Below are 25,291 nucleotides of genomic sequence, written 5' to 3' on the forward strand. Positions count from 1 at the left end.
TTTCAGCAAATTACCACTGATAAATCAGTGAGTAAAAATGATTAATCTCATAGAAGTGGTAAATGGTGTATTTATTGTCTACTTGAGAAAGTTTAAAGCTACTCTGGATGAGGCATGGCACAAGAGAACAATGACTGCTGGGATTAGAGAGATTGTGGTGATGGACATCTGCTTGTTAAATCGATATCTGTAGGAAGACAGGTTGTCAATATGTGTCAATGCTGGGCATATACGGACAGAAGGGAGGCTTATCAATCGAGCCTGATGGTTCGATTGATAATATCCGACGTGTCCGATACCCCGCCGGATCGATACTGCGCTCGATACCGGCGGGGGAAACAATGACAATAAACGAGCGGCTCATTAGTGACGCCCGCGGTGACGAGCGGCAATCGATCCGCGCGGACAAGCGGTGACGCACCGGCTCGATACTGGGGCATAATCCTACCGTGTATGCCCGGCATAACATTCTGAACGTCATGCAGTACCATTTAGAATTAGAACATGGAAATGAAGCAGGTCTCCAGTCCACAAGAATTTGGTGCAGTCTTATGATGATTTGATATCCATATGCAATAAACACAATCCACTCTCAACAAGAGGCTACGGGACCCAACAGTAATACTGAAATCCAGACAGGAAGTAAATATTAAACATGAAATAAATCATATGCTGTTAACATTGTTAAGTGTCGTTTTTGTTTCAAAAAGTACTAAGTAACAATCTCATCACAGTTTTCCAATGCTTCAGCATTTACCTGGACAAAATTTTAAGACTCTCCTGACAGCAGAAATCTAACAGCTGCTGAAACGATGTCATTGGTGCCAGATCATCCAATCATCCAGAGACCAGTGAGCTATTCCTTATGAAGCAGAGCTGGATAACTATCAGAGATCAATGTTTTGTTACATTTCCGGAGGAGCTACATTAGACGGGGTAAGTGGAGAAAACAACGCTGTTCGCCGACTGGTTGGGGGGCCCTATAAATGCACTACATTCTTGGAAGAGCCGTAGCGACCGCCTCGACCGAGTTCCATCCAGCGTGTGTACACTTAAGAATGTAAAGCCAAAGTGCACACCTGTTAAAGACACTCTACTTTGAAAGGTTTGCAAATTCTAACCACTCTCAAACTACATCTCAAGGCTATAGTGCAGTTCCACTTATCTTCATGCAGATCATTGGAAAACGAGCAATCACCAATGGTTAACGATCAACTAACTAGGTCAGTGCACATTTGAATTCAGTGAAGACACAACGCTGTATCGTTACCAGAAGCGTAAAAATGAGGACCAGCACATGCCAGTAGCTTGAATAGATTGATCATTTGCCATCGTTCTGTACGTACAACTAACAGATTATCATCCAAACCAACCTACTAGGCCGATAACCACTATCTTTTAACATCATTGGGTCAGTTTTTTTTTTTCAAGGTTCTCGCCCGACAACATTTAGCATTTGTTTGTGACGGCTGTGGTTTAGCATGTGTACGGAGCTTTACAGGAAAGATTGCTAAACTCCCCAGTTTAAAACAAAAGTGGATGAAGGGCTAAAGCTGAGCACACACGTACGATAACGATTGTTCGAAAACGATCGATAACGACAATTGGACCGATAATCGTGCGTTCCAAATTTTCCAACGATCGTTTTTTGGGGCGATAACGACCGTTATCGTTCAATCCGACCGATCCAACCCGGCGGATTTTTTCGAAAGATAATCATTCAATTGTTGCAGTGTACACAAAGATTGTCCGATAATGATTATCTGTGGAGTAGTACGCATGTTCTTATTGCCTGTCATAACGTCACTTCCGTTTGCGCACGCATTTTTTTTCGTTCGTAGTTCGGTACTTCGTACTTACATCGTTCATGTGCGAACACAATCATTCATTAAGAACGATCTTTTCGGTCTAATTTGAATATCGTGTAAACGTCACGAATCGTTCGTAACGAACGATCTTTATCGGACGTGTATACGAACCTTAAGGTGATAGTACCAAAGCTATTTAGATACTTGCCTGGCTGCCTGAACCAAAGAGGAGAGCAGCTGTGGTCACACACAAGTAAAACGTAATGTATAAATACATTTTTAAAAAGAACCTTCATGTACAATGTGGTACAGGGCTTCAAACATTTCCAGTTATTCTCTATGACGAATGTGACCGGCTGGGCCTGCTATGTGCATTGCATAATTACAAGGTGGGTAGCATGGACTGTTCTGCATACCAGCAGTTCCAGCTAGGGACTGCTGCTATATACTTGTTGGCTAAGAACAGCACAGAAGAAGAAAATAGCATTTATAAGTTCACTTATCCTGACAGTTGCTATACAGTTTAGTGATAAAAAGACTTTGCTAAAGCTTTAAATAACCATGGAACTTGTCTATAATTCTATTCTCTTAAAGGGAACCAGAGACGCCAGCAAAAAGAAGTTATACATACCTGGGGCTTCCTCCAGCCCCATACGCACGGATCGCTCCCACGCCGCCGTCCTCCGCTTCCTGTATCAGCCAGTTCCGGGTCCCGTAGTTCCGGCCAGTTGGCGGCAGCACGCGGCCAATTGCCCGCATCACAGGAGCTCCCGGCATACCCTTACGCGTGCGGCTGCATACTGCGCAGCCTGCACGCATAAGGATATGGAGGGCGCCCATGATCATGCGGAAAATTGGCCGCGTCTGCCGGAAGTGACGGGACCCGGTAGCGGCCGATCCAGGAAGTGGAGGATGGCGGGCGTGGGAGCGATCCAGGCTTATGGGGCTGTAAGAAGCCCCAGGTATGTATGAAATATTTTTTCTTTTTCTGTGGCTGGCATCTCTGGTTCCCTTTAAAGGGAACCTTAACTAAATTATCCAAAAAAAAGTAGCTTCACTTAACTGGGTCTTTTACCAGCCCCCTGCAGCCGTCCAGTGCTCACACCGTCCTGGAACAATGCTCCAGTCTCCCGCCGTGACTTAATTTCTTTTTCTGCCAGTCATGCGCATGTGTGGTCCTGGCTGCCTGTGTCTTCGCTCATGTCACTGTCCTGCGCACGTGCAGCATAAGCGAGGACGCGCGCGCAGCCAGGGCCATGCAGGCAAAGTGGCTTGGTGATTGGCCAGTCGCAAAAAACGAAACAGGCAGGGGACCGAGCATCGTTCCAGGATGGGGTAGGCACAGGGTGGCTGCAGGGGGGTGGTAGAAGCCCCAGGTAAGTGAAACTTTGTTTTTTGTTTAGTTAAGGTTCCATTTAAGTAAACATTACTTAACCTCTTGACGACCAGCTAACGCCGATTGGCGTAAACTGGTCGTCTGCGGGTTACCATGGAAATGGCCGCTCGATCGAGCGGCCTTTCCATGTCAGTTCACGGAGGGTGTCTCCGTGAACAGCCGGACAGCCGCCGATCGCGGCTCGCCGGCAAAATGTAAACAGGCAGGGAAGAAATCCCCGCTGTTTACATCATACGGCGCTGCTACGCAGCAGCGCCGTAAGGCAGATCGGCGATCCCCGGCCTCTGATTGGCTGGGGATCGCCGCATTCTCATTCGCCAGCATCTGTTGTAGGCGGCGCAGGACGGATCTCCGTCCTGCGCTGCCCATAGGAGGAAGGGTAACGCCGGAGGGGGACGGAGGCGGAAAATGGCTGCGAAGGGGGGCTTTGAGGAGCCCTCCCACCCCCGCCGAACGAACAGAGCCGGCGGCGATCAGACCCCCCCAGCAGTACATCCCCCTAGTGGGGAAAAAAGGGGGGTAGTCTGATCGCCCTGGCTCACTCCTGATCGGTGCTGCGGGCTGGAGAGCCCACGCAGCACCGATCAGTGCAGAAAGCCCTGGTCGGCAAGTGGTTAACTGTGTTGTAGACCCACAGGTCTCAGAGTAAGGGTCACTTGAATGATATGTTGATACTTGCACAGTAGGAATGCAGTATTATAATTATATATACAACATATTTAAAACAAATGATAAATATTTTTGTAATTTTTCTGCCCACCGCATAGTATGTTCATTAAAGAAGTATAAAACAGCTCACTAAAGAATAAAAGGTTTAGAAAAGGAGGCCATGTGATATCTCTGACATTGTATAATTAGTTCTACCTTTGTTAAGGTCAAGCTCTTCCTCCTCCTCTTCCTTTTTCTCAGGTTCTTCAGAAGTAGGGTTATTTTCAGATGCGACCCATTGGATCTCTCCTCCGGACTCTTGCCATTCTCCGCTCTTGTCCTGCGGTGCTGCGGGAACTTCTTTAATTAACTCATCTGTCTGACTTTCAGCTAACAAGGCTGCTTGTTCCCTCTCAAGGAAAAGCTTAGGGTGGGAGAAATAAAACATGAATCCTTACACTTTTTATTTCAAGGATTACTACCTTACAGCTAAAACTGTAGTTTGAACCAGTAACAACTATTACCAGTAAAAACAAACCTACTACTACTACTACTACTACTACTACTACACACAGAGGAAATGTAAAAATTTGTTTCATTAGTTCCAACTGGTGGATGTTTGGCGGTTATGTAATCCCTCCGTCCGTGATTATATCCATTTTTGTTTGGTGCATAACTGTCTCACCAGACTAGATTGCTTTTATTTGTCTCATGATTTACTTTGTTTCAAGCTCTCCATACATAGGTCCTATATTTTGACCAAGTGCAGGTGTTGGTGGATTTAAAATGTTTAAAATGGGTGAGAACAGTAAGGGTCTAATGGTGTAGCACCTAAATGACTCCCTGCTGAGAAACGAAGTGGTCCAAAGGGTCAGAGAGGAGCTGGAGAATTATTTCGTTTTCAATACCAAAGGTATGACCTCGGATATGATGGTCTGGGAGACCCATAAGTGTTACATCCGAGACATGATGATACAGGATGGCTCCAGACAGAAAAAGGAAATGGAGAAAGAAATTGGAAATGTGTTAACCAATAGTTAGACTGGTTCAACAATATAAAATTTGTCAGGGAGGAGATGTCACAATGAAGTTGATGAGAGAGAGAGAAAGAGAGAGAGAGATAACACCTTAAAGACATTCTGGGCCATATGCAATTCACTTTTTCACCTGAGTTTTCTCCTAGGTGATAATTTTAAACTTGTCAATAAAATGCATTTTAAGCCACCAGCAAGCAAGAAAATACTCAAAATAATTTTAATAGTACTTTCTCGCCTACTTTTTGGTACTTTTTTTAGTTGAAAAGTGCTGGAAAGTTATTTTAAATTGAAGATGAAAAATTATCTCCTAGGAGAAAACTCGGGTGAAAAAGTGAATTGCATATAGCCCTCTGTTCCATAAAATGAAGAACATAGCTCTGAGTGTGGGAATAGATGTGGCTCTTTGTTGGCAAGAGCTCTCAAGCAACAGCCGAAAAGTAATTATATAAATCATAGACATGAGGAGATTTCTTGGGAATTTCGGGATTATTTTTAAGACTTTGTATAATTTAAAATCAGAAGGTACAGAAATAGAAGTTGAAGAGAAAAGGAAGACAGAATATCTGGAAAAATGTGGTCATCAGATTAAGAGGTCTCATCCTTGGAATCTCCTTTTTCGGTAAGAGAGATTAGAGTACCACTCAAACAAATGCCATCCGGGTAACTAGAGCCCAGATGGGCTAACAACCAATTATTATAGGGTGTTTGGGGAGCAATTAGTGGGACACTTGTTTCATGCTATAGGAAACAAAGGGGTTAAAGGCTGGGTTCACACCCCATATGCTGGAGTCGTTTGACACTGTGCTGGATCCTTACCCTCCTTGTGCAGTACTGTGATAAAGTTACAGACCTATAGTTTTGTAAAATGTAGATTATTAAGCGGTTTGCAAAGGCGTTAGCCAATAGACTAGCCCCACTTATGAACAAGATGATCTACCCACACCAAATAGTGTTTATTTAAGGAAAAGAAGCTAGAGAGAATACTATCCGTACTCTCAATATGGCTTAATGGGTGGGGGCCCACTCCATCCCTGCGATTTCTCTGTCTACTGATGCATAAAAAGCATTTGACAAGGTAGGAGGGCATGGCACCCCCATATGATCCCCTCCAGCACCATGAATTTACTCTGGTGCATACGTACAAGAGGGGTAGAGCTGCAGTATGAGCTCTGCTACCCCTTCCCCTGATGCAGCTCTAGAGGGAGGTGGCACAGACCCCTCCAAGTCACCGCCACCACCACGACTCCCGGATCAGGGGCAGCTAACTACTTTTAAAAGAGATAACATTTCAAATTGCTCTACAATTTACAAAACACATCATGGGGACAACTAGCAAGCAATGCAGAATCAGACAATAATGCTGAACCAGGTCAAGTCAAGTTACTATGCATGTATCAACAGTCCTGATTTTTATTTTAAGTATTCTGGCACAGGAAGCAGCAAGGTAGATGTAGGACTCTAGCGTCTCTGCTGTGGTCATCCTGATGTGCACTTCTCTAATTACAATATGCAGCATGTGATGGATTTTTATAGAAAAAAAATCCTATGCATATTAAAGCAAACCTGAAGTGAGGAAACCTGATAGAGACCTATGGCCTTTGAAACTACTTCCATCCCTGAGCAGTTCCAAAGCCCGGTGTTTCGCACCTGCAGTACAGATATGCTCACCTTCAGAACTACTGTGGAATGTTGCCCTAGCAGTACCTTACTGTTACTTGACCTATCAGGTCAAATAATTTCAACCAGGCATGGCACAGAAACAACTGTACACACTAAGGGACTGGGACGGCTTAATGGTATCCAGACCTTTCCCTCAGATAGATATGTATAAAACCTATAGCGAGTTTCCTCATTTCAGGTTTCCTTTAAAGGGAGTCTGAAGCGGTTTTAACAATAAAACAAACGATACTCACCTAAGGAGATGGAAGGCTCTGTGTCCTATAGAGCCTTCCCGCACTTCTCCTGCCGGTCTCCTCGTTCCTCAGCAGGCTCCCCCCCCCCCCTGTTGGACTCTCCCGTCGCGAGAGACTTCGGCAATCTTCATAAGCACTCGGGCGCCCGAAGACCGGCGGCTTTGTACTGTGCACGCGTGGCTGCACCAGAGAGGGCGCTGACGCGTGCGCAGTGCGGAGCGGACCGTCTTCAGAAGCCAGAGTGCTTCCGAATACTGCCCAAGTCTCCCCAACCCAGAAGAGAGCAGTCCACGATCAATTGGTTGTGGAATGCTAACAGGGGAATCTGCAGGGGAATGTGGACCCAGACCCTTCCCTCTCCTTGAGTATCTGTTTTTTATTTTAAAATTTTCTTCAGTGTCTCTTTAAGTGTAAACATGCAGATGTTTAATAGAGTAGTCAAAATCATGGCTTAACTTACCTGTACCAAAGCATGGACTGCATCCAGTTGATCGATCACCACCACTTCCTCATTAAAGGAATCATATGATTGTATTGTCTGCATATTCACAAGGTAGTGCCGGTTTCTCGCGCTATACTCCACCAAATTTATCAATAGACCGAGTCCCTAAACATCAAAAGAAATGCATGACAAATTACATCTGTTTATACTAAATACTGTAATAATATTAAAATAAAATAAAAAGGTGTGCAGCCTCAGAACGTACCTAATGAGAAGGAAGACAAATTCTAAAGATCTACTTTGATAACATTCACATTCTCTACTAGCCCTGTTTGTGACATGTTTAGATTAAACGGTTATATTCCACCACTAATCTATCACACACCCAAACAGATCTTACCAAAACTCGAATATCAAATCTCTGTTCTTGAGGTAGGTACTTTGGAACTTGAAGAACACAGTTAAGTGCAGTATTGATCAGATTGTCCTGTTCACCTGTCTTGGTACTTCCCCACTCTGTAGAACAAAATCATTCATTAGATCAAATTCAAGCATTTCTGAAAATATAGTGCACACTGAAAAATACCTTTACTAAAACCTTTAGATCAATACCACCTGGAATTACTAAAAAGCTGGAATTAAATACTAAAAAGTCCATCTTGAATGGTGTTTGTCCAGTTATTACATATCATTATTTACTTGCCTTTTTCCTCGACACAAAATGGCATCTAAACCTCATTCATGACAAGATGTTTGTGCAAAAGAAGGGCTGGGGAATGATTTTCCTCTGGAAACAGTGTCAAACTTTTGTTTACTAGGATACTATCTATGACCGCCATTTATGCCCACAACTGGCAGTAAACATGGAAGAGAACAAAGTGCTCACAAGTTAATGATACACTTCCCAGTAGGTAATCTTATTGCAGTGAAAAGAGCAGTGGGACAGATTTAGCTATCTGCCATATTGTCAGAATAGAAAGGGAGAAAAAAACTCTGCAAAAGATGCACAAACAGCAATAAAAGCCTTACAAATTCTTATCCCTCCCTGCTAAAGAGAACAGAAAAAAAGTTTTGACTAGACATACATTTAGAAAATTACTTTTTATGAAATGGCCTTTCATAATAAACCTGTGAAGGTGACAAAACACACACATAAAAGTTAGATATGTATCCCAGTAGAGAGAAGACTGGACAATCCAGAAACTTTTCATATCCTCATGCAGCCCAATGCTTCTCGCTGGGATCCTCTTCTTTTTATGGCTGCACTCCCAGCCGTATGTGAGCACGACTGCACTGCACAGGCGGATGGACAGCCCGCACCTGCACAATAGCAGTCACTTGTGCAAGGAAGAAAAAAGAACACCAACGTCTATGGAGCCATTCTACTGCACAGGCCAGTCCTTGTTGAATAGTTTGAGGGTTCCAGCGTGGTTGTGAGAAGGGGTGGAAGCCTTTGGGTGTTCCAGTATATATCCCTCCCCCCTTTTATTTTTCTTACAGGTACATGTTAAGATGCTCACAAGAGGTAGAGTACCAGTAATCTTTAAAAGAAATTCACAATACCTTTATCAAACCTATTAGGAAAATAAAAATCACATACCATTGTCATTCGTTAAATTGAGCAATACACCAATGATTGCCCTCATACAGTCCTCCACGGCTTTGCCCACATTGCTACTTGGACTGTGGTGAGGCAGTGTGACGTTGTGAGGAATGAGGATGGAATCTTCAGCTCGGTTATATTTCTGAATAAACTCTTCACAATGTCTAAGAGCTCTACATAAACAAACAAAAAGTTGAAAAAAAAAGTAACATGCTTTAATTTTGGAAACATTAAATTAAACAGTTAATGTCTATTTTACACTTAAAAACACAAGCTTTTTTAAATCAGGACACAGCAGCTTCCCAACTACTCCAATGTGAGCTAAATTCATTGCTGCAACTGTACATTAAATTAAAAACATGCTCACCCCATTCACTTTTACTAGGCACTCCCTCTGGCTAATTTGGCTTACATGCTTTATGCACCAATCACTGCTGAATTTCTAAAGAGAATCAACAGCTGGTTAGTGGGTGCCAGAAAACATAAGCTGTTCTCTCACATAGTAAAATGGCTGCAGGAGCCTGTAGCCATGGCAAGAACCAGATACTTTAAAGCAAACCTGAACTGAAAATTAAAAGTAAAAAAGATACACACGTCATACTTACCTCCCCCATGTAGTCTACTCATCAATTTTTTTCCCTCTCCTACGTTTGTTCACTTTGATCAATGAAATTCTCCGTCCTCCATTTTGAAAATGTCCATAACCTCGTAACAGCTTCCTGGTCAGCATACTGTTAAACTGTAATATATGCGACTTCAGCCGTAGGGAAACATTGAAATTTCCTTGCTCATCAATTGTCCTTTCAGTTATAACTGACAGCAACTGAGATATAACTGACAGCAACTGAGATATAACTGACAGCAACTGAGATATAACTGACAGCAACTGAGATATAACTGACAGCAACTGAGATATAACTGACAGCAACTGAGATACTTATTTCAGTTCTGACAAAATCTTGCCAGAACTGGAAGGATTCGGTATAAGAAGAAAATGGCAAGCTTCTGAGAGGAACTGACGCGAGGTAAGTATGTAATATTCAATTGCAGATACATCATGTGTTTGTTTCAAAAAATTTTACTTGGTTGAGGTTCGTTTTAATTATAGTTTTCAGTCAGCAGTACCCTGCCATGCTCCAACAGATTGAACCATCCAATCCACTTTTGGCTGCATAGTAGTTTTACCTCATGCAGGTGGAAAATATGTATAAAGAACACAGTGACGCTGCACAAGTTTTTGCCGCGTACCTCAACACCCAGCATAGTATATGGAGAATGCAGCAATGCACAATCAGTGGTTCAAAAACTGCCACAGAGTTAGCTCAAAGTAGATTCACAAGTAACCACCTCTTCCAGTTTGTGCTTTTGTGAAAGTTGTCAAGACAATGACAGGGTTGCTTTAAAAGGTCTTTTTTTTAACACCCTTAAAAATTATGTTAAACTTACTTTGCTGAAGACACTATAAGTTGGGAATCCTTGTAAGCAATTAAGTAGCTCTGGTTTTCTGGATTGTGCACTGTAACCTGAAAACATATACATTTTACATGTTAATTGTGGCTACTTCCGTAGCTACATATGGATAACGGTATTCAGGGAGACCATGTCTAACAACAAGGCAATTAATATTCCTAGTGTGACATTATCTCAGTAAGAACAACTGTACAGCTTCTAACTTTTTTTTTTTATTTTATTTAATGGCATCATGAGCGAGAGTGTTAAACTGGCACAGCCTACGTGCCTACTGTGGGAAAAAGCTCCCCATGGAAATTATTAGTCCTATACCTTGTTAAACACAGACAGACACTCCAGGAAGTCCCCCGCTTACTGCAACTATCTCAGTCACAAATTGTCATTAAATTATTAGTCACATGAAATTGCAATAGCATGTTTAAGCCATGGAGACATCTACACACTTCCTGTGCATCATCCATGGGCCTACCACTAGCATCCTAAAAGTAAACCTTAACTGAAAATAAACAGATGAGATTAAAAATTCTATATATAGTTTACTGGAATGCTAAGTCTTGCTTTGTGTCTAAAAGGTAAAAAGATGAGTTTAAAGGGACTCCGAGCAGTGCAGAAACTCTATGCAAAGATGCATATCATTTTAAAGCTCTCTTTCTCCTCTTTCCAATGATATATAAACCACCGCCCTACGCCTTTTAGTTTTCGCTATTTTCGCAATTGAAATTGCAGCGGCCGCGATTTCGATCGCGAAAATAGAGAAAACAAAAAGGCGTAGGGCGACGATTTAGGAGTCGTCAGAAAGGGGAGAAAGAGAGCTTTAAAATGATATCCATCTTTCCATAGTTACATTGTATTACACAGGGCGACGTTTTCTGCTGAATGGAGCTGCTGACTTTGAGAAAAAGTCGCCCTGTGTAATACAATGTAACTATGGAAAGATGGATATCATCTAAAGCTCTCTTTCACCTCTTTCTGACGACCCCTAAATCGTCGCCCTACGCCTTTTAGTTTTCTCTACTTTTGCAACCAAAATAGCAGCCACGGCAATTTCAATCGCGAAAATAGCGAAAACTAAAAGGCGTAGGGCGGCGGTTTATCTATCATTGGAAAGAGGAGAAAGAGCTTTAAAATGATATGCATCTTTCCATAGTTTCTGCACTGCTCAGAGTCCCTTTATTGTTTTAATTGTCTCAGCTGAATGACAGTTTTTTTTTTGTTTTTAATACCTTGCATAGCTCATTTTGAATTGTTGCTTTTTTTATTCTACGCTTGTAATAAGTTATCATTGAGCATTAAGATATAGTCCATTTCAAGACTGACTGAAGAGAACGTGTAATTTACATACCTAGATTGTTAACCCTTACAGTGAGAAGGGACTAGTTCTGAATATGCTGGAAACTGTACACACACATCAAATCATGTCAGTTCAGGTACCCTTTAGTAGCAGAACATTAACCAACTGCTGTAGTAAAAGGAGATGGTAAAGTGCATTGCTAGACATATTAGATTTTGGCAGCAGCTTATCTACTGTCACCTGTCCCCAAGCGCTTCACCCCATCGCTGGGAAGTCACCCTGATTTTTTTTTTAATCTCCCAGGAGCTGTGTATCTTATGACTTAACACCAGAGTCCAAATACTAGCAGCCTCTAGTTGTCATGTAAGGTACCGTATTTTTCGGACCATAAGACGCTCCGGACCATAAGACGCACCTAGGTTTAGAGAACAAAAACCAGGGGAAAAAAAAAATACGAAACATGGTGCATCCATGGTACAGGGGCGTCTTGTGGATCTTTTCCCCTCCCCAATTATTATGTTCCCCAATATACCTCTTGTGTTCCTGTGCCCCATTTGTACCTTTAGTGTCTTCCTTGTGTCATCCTCTGTCTCCCTTATGTTCTTGTTTATCCCCCTGTGTCCCCGCTGCTGCCCCATCCCGTCCTCCACTATCATGTCCCCTGTGTTCTGCAGCTGTCCTGTCCCCATGTCCTGCCCCCCTGTCCTCTTCTATCTTGACCCCATGTATCCTGCTGCTGTCCTGACCTCCTCTATTCTGTCCTCATTTCCCCCTGTCCTCATCTATCTTGTCCCTTGTGTCCCATCCCTCTATCCTCATCTATTTTGTCCCTGCGGCTGTCCCGACCCCCTCTGACTCTATGCCCTGTGTGGAGTGTGCAAGTGGCTTACCGCTACAGCCTAGTGATGGTCAGTGGTGATCCTCCAGGGAAAAGCCTTGTGGTTGTCCGGGCACGCTGAAGACATATTCATCCCTTCTGCTGACGTAAAAGATCCAGGCTTACCGCTGCAGGCTAGGGATGATCAGCGGTAAGCCTATGGGAAAAAGCCGCCTGGGTGTCCGGGCACGCTGAAGACATATCCATCCCTTCTGCTGACGTAAAAGATCCGGGCTTACCGCTGCAGGCTAAGGATGATCAGCGGTAAGCCTATGGGGAAAAGCCGCGTGATTGTCCGTGCACGCTGCCTAATGTTTTTCTACTGTCACTTCCGCCTTGATGATGTAAGCGGAAGTGACGGTAGAAAACATTAGGCAGCGTGCATGGACACCCACGCGGCTTTTCCCCATAGGCTTACCGCTGATCATCCTAGCCTGCAGCGGTAAGCCCGGATCTTTTACGTCAGCAGAAGTGATGGATATGTCTTCAGCGTGCCTGGACAACCACGCGGCTTTTCCCCATAGGCTTACCGCTGATCATCCCTAGCCTGCAGCGGTAAGCCCGGATCTTTTACGTCAGCAGAAGTGAAGGGATGGATATGTCTTCAGCGTGCCCGGATAACCACGCGGCTTTTCCCTGGAGGCTCACCGCTGACCATCACTAGGCTGTAGCGGTAAGCCACTTGCACACTCCACACAGGGCATAGAGACAAAATAGATGAGGACAGAGGGATGGGACAATCACAGGTACAGAATAGAGGACAAGGGGGACGGGATGCGGAAGGGCACATTACCGCGGGGATTTCCAGTGGAAGGACACCTGGTGCTGGGTAGCATTTGGACCATAAGACGCAGGCACATTTCCCCCCCCCCCCCCCCCCATGTTTGGGGGAGAAAAAGTGCGTCTTATGGTCCGAAAAATACGGTATGTGCCACAGTTCCCCCTAGTGTTTGGTCACATGATACAACTCCCAGGTAGTGACTAAACAGAGTGCAGCCCCAGCTGTAAAGAAAAGACACAGGAGGAAGTGCCGATGAAGAGAAGACGGGGAGGAAGGGCCTGCAGAGAGGCTAGAGTATTTCCACTGCCCCTACAGTCTGCATTGCCGAAGTCTATTGAAAATCTGTGTACTGTGCATAGAGAGATTCGATCAGACAGATTACTCTTAGATCAGATAATGATCTGAGAGTGATCTATCTGTTAGCCACATCGACTAGGGTATGGCCAGATTTACTTGACAGATAAAATCAATTTATTACAGTCAGCATTTTTTTCACAGGTGCCTCAAACATATACATAATACTGTCTACAGACACTGTTAAACATTTTGCCTTGTCACCTAAGCCTTAACTAAAACCCTTAATCCATTTTGTATTAGCAGCAAAACAATAGATAGTAATGAATATAAACAGTCATATTTTCTAAGTCAAGCTTGGCTGTAAAATCAAAATAACATTCATCAACACCCTAAAGTTTTTGTTTTGAATGGGAAGCAATTCTGGCATTTAATCATGCTGGCAGTAAGCTGATAACCAGCTGTACTTTACAGCTCTCTCTGCCAGACTTTAATCATCTGCATGGTAAATAAGCCGTAAGCTTTCACAATGGGAATAAAAAAACAAGATGCAGACACTTACACTTTCCAGAACCCTTAAGCATCTTTCAGCGCCCCATAAAAATGCAACTAATTTTTGCTCATTTTCGTCATTGTCAAGATGATTCACGCATTCTTTAACTAAAAGAAGAAAAAAATAAATTATGAAATATTTGTAGCAACTGAGAAAATAGAAAAATGTATTAAGATACATTCCTCCTTGAAGAAATCTCTAGACAGCATGTAAGACTTCCAGCACAGGATGTACAAAGCTTATACAGGAAATCAGCATAGCTATGGCGATTAACCACTTAAAGAGACACTGAAGCGAAAAAAAAATTATGATATGATTTGTATGTGTAGTACAGCTAAGAAATAAAACATTAAGATCAGATACATCAGTCTAATTGTTTCCAGTACAGGAAGAGTTAAGAAACTCCAGTTGTTATCTCTATGCAAACAAGCCATTAACTCTCCTAAGTTTAGTCGGAGAGGGCTGTTATCTGACTTTTATTATCTCAACTGTTTTCTTTAGAGGAGAGGTCATTAGTGCACAGACTGCTCTGAAAGACTCATTTTGAATGCTGAATGTTGTGTAATCTGCACATATTATAGAATGATGCAATGTTAGAAAAAACACTATTTACCTGAAAATAAAAATATGAGAATATTTTCTTTGCTGCTAATCTTCTAGTAATTACTCATAGTACACAACCAATTCACTATATCATTTTTTTTTCCGCTTCAGTGTCTCTTTAAGCAGCACGGTCTTAAACCCCCCTAGTGACCAGGCTATTTTTGACAATAAAGGCCACTGCATCTTTAAGGGCTCGCTGTAGGGCCGCACAACTCCCCCTTTTCGAAGCTTTCTGTTGGTGGGCTATGATTGCTCCCAGGATGTTTATTTTTTTTTTCTAATAATTTTTTTTTTTTACCATTTTTATTCCGGTCCCTTCCGCCCCCACCAGCCAATCAGCGCGATCTGCTGTCATAGGTTACTGCCTATGACAGCAGATCGCTTCCCTGCAGTCCAGGACAGCCGTGTCGTTGCATTGTATCTAGTAAAGTAAATAGACGGCGGTTTCACCATCGCCACTAAAAGACTGATGGAGCGGAGCGCAGATCTCAAGCGGAGGGATCTCCTGCAAAACCCCATCCCAGGACTTCACGCCAATTGGCGTGGAGTGGTCCTGGGGCTGCCGCCGCGTTCACGGCAGTCGGCGTGGAGCGGTCAGCAAGGGGTTAAGAGCAAGTACCGTATTTTTCAAACAATAAGACACTCTGGACTATAAGAGGCACCCAGGTTTAGAGGGAAAACCGGGCGGACACACACCTCATTCAAAGTTTTCTTTATTTTCATGACTATGAACATTGTAGATTCACACTGAAGGCATCCAAACTATGAATTAACACATGTGGAAGTATAGTACATAACCAAAAAGTGTGAAACAACTGAAAACATGTCATATATTCTAGGTTCTTCAAAGTAGCCACCTTTTGCTTTGATTACAGCTTTGCACACTCCTGATGAGCTTCAAGAGGTAGTCATCTAAAATGGTCTTCCAACAGTCTTGAAGGAGTTCCCAGAGATGCTTAGCACTTGCTGGCCCATCTCGATTGAGTTCAGGTCTGGTGACTGTGGAGGCCAGGTCATCTGGCGCTGCACCCCACCACTCTCCTTCCTGGTCAAATAGCCCTTACACAGTTTCTAGGGAGTGCCTGCAACACCTCAACCAAATAACTGTGTGCTAGGGCTCAAAACAAGAGCAATTATATGGTAGAGGAAGAAAGCTATTAAAAAAATAGCACCTCCCACAGCAAAATTTGAAAAAGTATAACAAAAATCTTTATTCAACATTGGGTATATTAATAATCACAGTACTGATGATTCAATTAAGAATAAAACCATTTAAAAACCAAGCAAATATTCCAACATGATCCCTGCTGCATATGAAACAATCACTCTAAATGCAATATATTGTATAATGACACAATGCTGCTGTCAGATATAAAACCCCACAGTAGGCTCAATATTGAGCCCAACAGGGGGGGAACCCGGGTTCAGTATACAACCTAATGTGATGCAGGACTAATAAACACCTGTGCAATAAAAAAAAAAAAAAACCACACGAATAAATATCGCATATATAAGATTATGAAATAAAGTGCACAATTGCTATCCAAGTATACAGTATTACTAGTGATAAGATGCCTAGTACAAAAATTTTTTAGGCAAAGGAGCAGCCCATAGGGAAAAGAACAAAGTGGAGTAGTGCAAAAAATATATAGGAGATACTTAGCCCAGAAATAGTAAAGTCAATCTCAGCAGCACAGCAGGGAACAAGGAATCCCCTCAGAGGACAAGATCCCACTAGTTCCGCGAGAGTCACCTCGCTTCCTCTCTCCTTGATAAAGCGAGGTGACTCTCGCGGAACTAGTGGGATCTTGTCCTCTGAGGGGATTCCTTGTTCCCTGCTGTGCTGCTGAGATTGACTTTACTATTTCTGGGCTAAGTATCTCCTATATATTTTTTGCACTACTCCACTTTATGTTCTTTTCCCTATGAGCTGCTCCTTTGCCTAAATTTTTTTTTACTAGGCATCTTATCACTAGTACTACTGTATACTTGGATAGCAATTGTGCACTTTATTTCATAATCTTATATATGCGATATTTATTCGTGTGGGGTTTTTTTTTTTTTTTTGTTTGTTTTTTATTGCACAGGTGTTTATTAGTCCTGCATCACATTAGGTTGTATACTGAACCCGGGTTCCCCCCCTGTTGGGCTCAATATTGAGCCTACTGTGGGGTTTTATATCTGACAGCAGCATTGTGTCATTATACAATATATTGCATTTAGAGTGATTGTTTCATATGCAGCAGGGATCATGTTGGAATATTTGCTTGGTTTTTAAATGGTTTTATTCTTAATTGAATCATCAGTACTGTGATTATTAATATACTCAATGTTGAATAAAGATTTTTGTTATACTTTTTCAAATTTTGCTGTGGGAGGTGCTATTTTTTAAGGGCTTTCTTCCTCTACCATAAAATAGCCCTTACACAGCCTGGAGATGTGTTTAGGGTCATTGCCCTGTTGAAAAATAAATGATAGTCCAACTAAACGCAAACCAAATGGAATAGCATGCCGCTGCAAGATGTTGTGGTAGCCATGCTGGTTCAGTATGCCTTCAATTTTTAATAAACCCACAACCGTGTCACCAGCAAAGCACCATCACACCACCTCCTCCATGCTTCAAGGTGGGAACCAGGCATGTAGAGTCCATCCGTTCACCTTTTCTGCGTCACACAAAGACACGATGGTTGGAACCAAAGATCTCAAATTTGCACTCCTCAGACCAAAGCACAGATTTCCACTGGTCTAATGTCCATTCCTTGTGTTCTTTAGCCCAAACGAGTCTCTTCTGCTTGTTGCCTGTCCTTAGCAGTGGTTTCCTAGCAGATATTCTACCATGCAGGCCTGATTCACACAGTCTCCTCTTAACAGTTCTAGAGATGTGTCTGGTACTAGAACTCTGTGTGGCATTGACCTGGTCTCTAATCTGAGCTGCTGTTAACCTGCGATTTCTGAGGCTGGTGACTCGGAATAACTTATCCTCTGGAGCAGAGGTGACTCTTGGTCTTCCTTTCCTGGGGCGGTCCACATGTGAGCTAGTTTCTTTGTAGCATTTGATGGTTTTTGAGACTGCACTTGGGGACACTTTCAAAGTTTTCCCAATTTTTCAGACTGACCTTCATTTCTTAAAGTAATGATGGCCACTCATTTTTCTTTACTTAGCTGCTTTTTTCATGCTAAAATACAAATTCTAACAGTCTATTCAGTAGGACTATTAGCTGTGTATCTACCTGACTTCTCCACAATGCAACTGATGGCTCCAACCACATTTATAAGGCAAGAAATTCCACTTATTAAACATGACAGGGAACACCTGTGAAGTGAAAAACATTTCAGGTGACTACCTCTTGAAGGTCATCAAGAGAATGCCAAGAGTGTGCAAAGCAGTAATGAAAGCAAAAGGTGGCTACTTTGAAGAACCTAGAGTATGACATTTTCAGTTTCACACTTTTTGGTTATGTACTATACTTCCACGTGTTAATTCATAGTTTGGATGCCTTCAGTGTGAATCTACAATGTTCATAGTCTTGAAAATAAAAGAGAACTGAACGAGAAGGTGTGTCCAGTGTGTGTGTTCCAGGAGCGTCTTGTAGATGTTCTCCCCCAAATATTGCGTCCTCTGTCGTGTCCCCCCCCCCTCCCCCCCCTGCTCCACTGTCTGTGCTGTAATTAGCGGCAGGAGGCCGCTTGCCTAAATTGCCTAACCCGTGGCTGTCCGTGGCAAACAGCGACTTCTCTATCACTATAAGATGCAAGGACTTTTCATACCCACTTTAGAGGGGAGAAATAGTGTGTCTTGTCCAAAAAATACGGTAGTGTTCTAATACTAGGATCACTGCACTATGCTTTATAAGGTAAACATGTATACGAGATGAAGTTTCAGACTCTATATTCACCCCAATATTGCTGCCTGTTTTACTGAAAGCTGCATGATAATTCATGAAATGTTGGTGGACAATGAGATCCAAATTTCCAGTTTGCATTCAAATTTCCTGCAAACTGAACTCAGCTTAAAATTAGACCGTTTAAAATAACTTACTGTAGATACTGTTTTTTGATGGATACTAGAGTTTAAAATTGCATACAATGACCATGTAATCCGAATGTGAGCCAAGAATGCATCTCATTGACACACACAGCTACCTACAATACAGTGAAATAAAACTACAATTCCTCCATCTGTATTGAACATAGTAGTGAATAGTTGCAATCCAGCTACTGCAATGCAAGTCAAGCTAAAAAAGTGGTTCAAAGAATAACACGACATGACATATATAAATACCTTTGTCTACAATATGGTCCAATCCACCTAAAAGCCTCAGCTCTTCCTTAAACCAATCTCCTGCTCGTTTCGATGTGAGCGACAACAAAGTTTCCATTGCCAAATGGCCAGTCTGATGATTGAAAATAAAATGTAAAAGAGGCTGAGAGGCATGTTAAATTAATGTTTTAATTTACTCTCATATTCACTTGCCGCATATTTCTAGTTATCGTTAAAGGAAACCTAAAGAAAAACTAAGGCTAAGACTACCACTGTCATACCTATCATGTTTGTCTTGCTCAACATTTAACATCAATTTCTGATTCACTCACCTGGAACAGGCATGCAATTTGTGGCGCATTAACAACTGATTTATAGATGAGCTCTGCAGCAATGATTCAGAAACGATTAAGGGTTAGTTCACACCACAAATCGCTAAGCATAATCGCAAATGCTTAGCAATTCCTGGCCTGTGCCTAGCAATTTTGTAGGGTTTGCATTTAGTGATTTTGGAATTGTGGCTAACCAGGAAGTACACTTTGACATGGAGAGGAACAGCTTTTGACAAAAGCGGCTTTGATTTCAGTTTACATATAGTTTATAATCACCTCCAAAATGCTGCAGGGCCCATGTTTGCGTAAAATTCATATTGCTCTGGTGTGAACTAGCCTATAGAAAGACATTAGCCAATCAATTTTCTTTTTAAATGTTAGTGCATTTGCAATTAGAAGCGCTCTTGGCAGAAGGCAGAAAGAAAAAAGTTTTTAAAAAAAGATAGTAACAGTTCTGTCCATCTACACTTTGTTTCAGCAATGATTCTTATTGGTTGCGCTAGGTAACTGTTCCACTTTTGCTCTCATTTGTGATCTGTACCACAAATTGGAGGCCTGCGCGGGTCCACTTTTTCATACCCGCACCCGCGACCCGCTTTCTGGTGAATTTGATACAGGCAACCCGGCCTGCACCCGCAGAACCGCTACCCGCACCCGACCCGCGGGCCCGCTACCCGCTTTTTTACATTTTCTTCTAAAGTGCACATTTAAAGCAACACTGTGGAGCTGTAAAGTTAATAAAACCGATTTTTATACACAAACCAAAGCTAAAGAAGGTTTTTAGCTTGCTTTCACTACCCGCGACCAGCACCCGCACACCGCTACCCGCAACCCTACCCGCACCTGCAACTCGCTACCCGTACCTGCAGCTTAAATCAATTCGGGTACCCGAAACAGACCTGCATTTTGGGTTACCCGCGGGTACCCGACCCGCTGCAGGTCTCTACCACAAATATATACAAGTGTGCTTCAAAGGTAACTAGATATGACTTCACTATGCAACCATCTTGCATATACTAAAATTTGCCAATTTTCTGAATATCCAATTGGAAAAAAACAGATATCGCCATCCTCTTATTAGTACCAGATGCTTCCACAAACACTAAACCTACCTCAAGAGAAGGAACTAATTGAATCTGGAGTACTGTACACTCATATATAATGAAGTTCTGGATTGTGAAACAAAATGTGTGTAGCTAGCCTGAACCTTCAGAAGAAAGCTCAGTACGCTTACTGAGGGCTGGGGCACACCGAGCGGCTTTTTGAGCGTTTTGGCTGCGGATACGCTAGGGTCATGTATTTCAATGGGGGTGTGCACACCACAGCGGGAGGCGTTTTGCAGAAACGTATCCTCCCGGGGTGAGGCATTTTTTAGATTGCGGAGGCGTTTCTGCCTCAATGTTAAGTATAGGAAAAACGCAAACCGCTCTGAAAAACGGCAGATCAGAGCGGTTTGCCAGGAGGTTTTGTTACAGAAGCTGTTCAGTAACCGCTTTACTGTAACAATATATGAAATATGCTACACTGAAATCCGCAAAACGCCTCATAAAAATAAAAAGCGCTTGAAAATCTGCTAGCATTTTGCGGATCTGTTAGCGGGTTTTGGTGTGCACCGGGCTTAAGATGCAGGATTTTGAAGATGAGCAGTGCTATTGCTATCCAGAACTCCATACACTAAAAGTGAAACAGTATTATTGACATTATCAGGTCTGATTAAGTAGAGGTGGTAAACATGCTTATCCAGTACAAAACTACAAAAATATACTAGACTTTTCTCACAGCTGACTTCTATTTTAAATCTCAATGTAAGCTGTAGCAAGACTGTTCACCCTGCTTTCATCATAGCATAACATTGACCGTTTAGCAGAAACCGTATACAGGTAGTCCCCGACTTACGAACGACCTGCCGATACGAAAGGCATGAATTCTCTGTTTCCATAGTAACAAATCAAAACTTAGTCAAAATGGTTTTTAAGGAAATTGAATACATAATTAAAAAAAAAAAAAAAAAAAAAAAAAAATGGCTTTTAAAGAGAACCCGAGGTGGGTTTGAAGAATATTATCTGCATACAGCGGCTGGATCTGCCTATACAGCCCAGCCTCTATTGCTATCCCAAACCCCCCTAAGGTCCCCCTGCACTCTGCAATCCCTCATAAATCACAGCCACGTTGCTGACAAACAGCTTGTCAGAGCTGGCTGTGTTTATCTCTATAGTGTCAGTCTGCTGCTCTCCCCGCCTCCTGCAGAACTCCGGTCCCCGCCTGCATCCCTTCCCTCCCTGCTGATTGGAGGGAAGGGACGGGGGCAAGGACCGCAGCTATGCAGGAGGCGGGGGAGCAGCTGAGACTGACACTACAGATGTAAATACAGCCTCACAGCACAGCTGTGATTAATGAGGGATTGCAGAGTGCAGGGGGACCTTAGTGGGGTTTGGGATAGCAACAGAGGCTGGGCTGTATAGGCAGATACAGCCTCAGTATGCAGATAACATTCTTTAAACACACCTCGGGTTCTCTTTAAACTTGTATAAAGACAAAAGACAAACACTTATATCGCGCTTTTCTCCTGGCGGACTCAAAGCGCCAGTGCTGCAGCCACTAGGACGCGCTCTATAGGCAGTAGCAGTGTTAGGGAGACTTGCCTAAGGTCTCCTACTGCATAGATGCTGGCTTACTGAACAGGCAGAGCCAAGATTCGAACCCAGGTCTCTTGTGTCAGAGGCAGAGCCCTTAACCATTACAGTATCCAGCCCTCTTCTTCCGCATTCCCCGTCGTAAAGAGCCGTAAAGCGTGTCCCGCATGACGTGCCCTGCGTCATGCGGACGCACTTTACGGCTCTTTACGATGGGGAATGCGGAAGAAGAGGATGCTTTGCCGGAGGACGACTGGCAGTCAGCCGAAAACGAAACTAGCCGCGGAGGGAGACCGGAGGGCACCGAAGGACCGGCGTGGGCACCGGACGGCTGCAGGAGGCTTGGGAAAGACCCGAAGTAATTTTTTTGGGGGGCCCACAGTTAAGGTTCCCTTTAAGAACGAACCTACAGTCCCTATCTCATTCGTTAACCGGGGACTACCTGTAAAATTGCCAATTAATCTGGTCACTTGGAGCAATCCTAAAAGTTTAGTGCGACAAGCAAGACCTCTATACCCACCTCTTTAAGATGGCCTACCCCAGTAATTCTCTCTGCTGAATACTTCTTCTATAGCCATACCTAGTGTGTCCATTCACCCACCCAGGCTCTTTAGCTGGGTCCTGCACCCGGCTAGTTTTGGTGACCACCCGGCTGTCATCGGCTCACCTCCTCCTATTCTGTAAGCAAAGTTGCTCACAGAAGCACTGGCCCTGCATTCTCATCTCACCCTGCTACTTTTTCATGCCACCCGGCTACTATTTCATGCCACCCGGCTGAAAAAAATTCTGGGGAGAACACTGCCCGCCCCTTAGATTGTAAGCCTTTGGCAGTCCTCCCATCCCTGTTGTATTCTACATGACTGTTCCCCAACCCTGTCCTCAAGGCCCACCAACACTGCATATTTTGTATAAATCCACAGAGATAGTTAATCAGCTCTGCTACAACACTAATTACTCCACCTGTGTATGTTTGGGGTTTCCTGCAAAACATGTACTGTTGGTGGGCCTTGAGGACAGGGTTGGGGAACCCTGTTCTACATGATCATGCGCCCCATCATTGTGCTCCTTTGCTATGTCCGCCACACACTTGAATTACTGGACCTACCTAACCAGCCCAAAATTGTATGATCATGTATCTTGTACCAGTTTCCCTTGTATAACTTTGTCCTATGTTGTATAACCCTGTTAGGTCTGTCATCCTCTGTACCACTGTATGTATTTATTGACCAGCGCTGCATAGTATGCTGGCACATTATGAATACAATAAATAGTAATGTATCCCATATGGCCAACAATGACTCTCCCAGCTTAAATATTTCAAGTGTAACTGAACTCAGAACTTCCTTTCTGCTCTAAAAGATAGGCAACAGCATAGTAACCTTTACCAAAAAAACATGTGTTACAGCTGATAGAAATTCTGCAATAAATCTGCAATGTGTCTACTTTCTGCTATCATAGAAGGAGACAGTGTTAACATCCTGTGTTTACAAATTAGCTGCTCTGCCAAGGCAGCAAGCGGACACAGTCGAGAGATCAAATTACACTTGTGATTAGTCACAGATGAGGGGGAATTCGACAAGATAAACTCTCTAAATACACACGGTACATTTCTCCATGTTTTCCTTCTGTTTGATGCAAGAGTTTAAGTCCACTTTAAATCAAGGGTCATAGCACTCATATGAGTTGTAGCAGCTCCAAGTCTCTGCAACATTTACACAGTGATGGAAAGCAAATCACCACTTAAAACAATCACTAAACATCATTTTGGGTGACATTATTCCATACAGGCATATATGTCACACTCTGGCCCATGGGCCAAGGTTGGTCCGCAGAGCCATCAAATTTGGCCCACAAGTGTTTTCTCCAGATTTCATTAGGTTTAGCCCACTCTAGACCACCAAGGAAGCTATGTCGCAGGTGAATCCCTAGATCACCAGAGAAGCCATTTGGAAGGGGGGGGGGGGGGAGGATAGCTAGCATACCAGGGAACTGTATAGGTGAAGGGGTTCACTAGACACCAGGAAACTGTATAGAGGGAGGGAGCCACTAGATCCCAAGGAACTGTATAGGGGAGGGAGCTGGGCTATTAGACACCAGGGAAATTATAAAGGAGGTGAGGTTGGCCTGCAACTTGATCCCAGTGTTCAATTTTGACCCACTCTGTATTTGAGTCAAACACCCCTGCAATAATGGTTCACTGCTTTAGAAGAATGGTGCTAAACGTAGCTAAAATCTTGTGTATGGATGGATGTAGCTGGCCAGCAATGTCACCTTGCACCAGACTGAATCCTCATGCAATAAATACAGTGGCAAAATGTGCGTGTTCTCCACATGTTTGTGTGAGTCTCCTCCAGGCACTCCAGTTTCCAGTGCATCACTGCTGAAATATGCAAATCACCTATAGCTATCCCTGTGGCATACGAGACAACGGCGCTGGAGACTTGGGCACAGGATTCAGCCAGTATATGGCTGATACTCCTGCCACACAAGTACCGGCCGTATTAAATACTATTCCCCCTCCAGGCCACCATGGTTAGTGGGGAATTAAATAATTCGGCTTCCAGCAATTGCTGGAAGCTGAATTATTATGTTTTAAAAGTAACTTCAGCTCAGTCTTCTGACGGCGCTGAAGTTTCTCCCTGTGCCTGCTATAGCTGTAATTCCTATTATGGCCTATGATGGGGCCGGCTGCGCCCCCATATTTCCTGCGCTGATTTTAGCATGTTAGTCCCTGTGAGCTAACCACTTTTGTCCCATTTTAGCCCCTTACACACTCCAATGAGTTCTGGTTCACCATGAGCTTGCTGGGTAGTCTGTAACTGCAATGAGAAACAGGAGGAGCACTGCCAGAGCCCTGCAAAATGACCTCCAGCGGGCCACAAATGTGCATGTGTCTGCTCGACCGGTTAGAAACAGACTCCATGAGGGTGGTATGAGGGCCAAACATCGATAGGTGGGGGTTGTGCTTACAGCCAAACACCGTGCAGGACGTTTGGCATTAGCCAGAGAACACCAATATTGGGAAATTCCCCACTGCGCCCTGTGCTCTTCACAGATGAAAGCAGGTTGTCACGTCTGTCACATGTGCTCAGTGTGAGAGTCTGGAGATGGCGTGGAGAACATTCTGTTGCCTGCAACATCCTCCAGCATGACCGGTGTGGCATTGGGTCAGCAATGGAGTGGGGTGGCATTTCTTTTTGGGGGGGGGGGGGGGGGTATAACCCTCCGTGTGCTTTCCAGAGGTAGCCTGACTGCCATTAGGTACCGAGATGAGATCCTCATACACCTTGTGAGACCATATGTTGGTGTCAGAAAGCAGATAAACCGCCAGTTAAGGCATAGATGCAGG

The 25,291-nt window shown here is 43.4% G+C and overlaps 1 protein-coding gene across 3 annotated transcripts in view; it reads right to left on the minus strand.

The window, feature by feature from the left end:
- Positions 1-25,291, minus strand: part of WAPL (WAPL cohesin release factor) — a 174,338-nt gene that overhangs the window by 26,973 nt on the left and 122,074 nt on the right. For all 3 annotated transcript variants that reach the window (XR_011024551.1, XM_068258553.1, XM_068258554.1), the window contains 7 exons: positions 18,999-19,110; positions 14,123-14,220; positions 10,294-10,370; positions 8,845-9,020; positions 7,645-7,760; positions 7,263-7,409; positions 4,069-4,276 (listed from right to left, as the gene is read on the minus strand). Coding sequence is in view for 2 of the 3 variants with exons in the window: in XM_068258553.1 (XP_068114654.1) it covers positions 4,069-4,276; positions 7,263-7,409; positions 7,645-7,760; positions 8,845-9,020; positions 10,294-10,370; positions 14,123-14,220; positions 18,999-19,110 (934 nt within the window). In the remaining variant the exon portion in view is untranslated. The remainder of the gene's footprint in view (positions 1-4,068; positions 4,277-7,262; positions 7,410-7,644; positions 7,761-8,844; positions 9,021-10,293; positions 10,371-14,122; positions 14,221-18,998; positions 19,111-25,291) is intronic.

Source organism: Hyperolius riggenbachi, chromosome 10 (assembly GCF_040937935.1).
Source record: "Hyperolius riggenbachi isolate aHypRig1 chromosome 10, aHypRig1.pri, whole genome shotgun sequence".
NCBI classification, from domain to species: Eukaryota; Metazoa; Chordata; class Amphibia; order Anura; family Hyperoliidae; genus Hyperolius; species Hyperolius riggenbachi.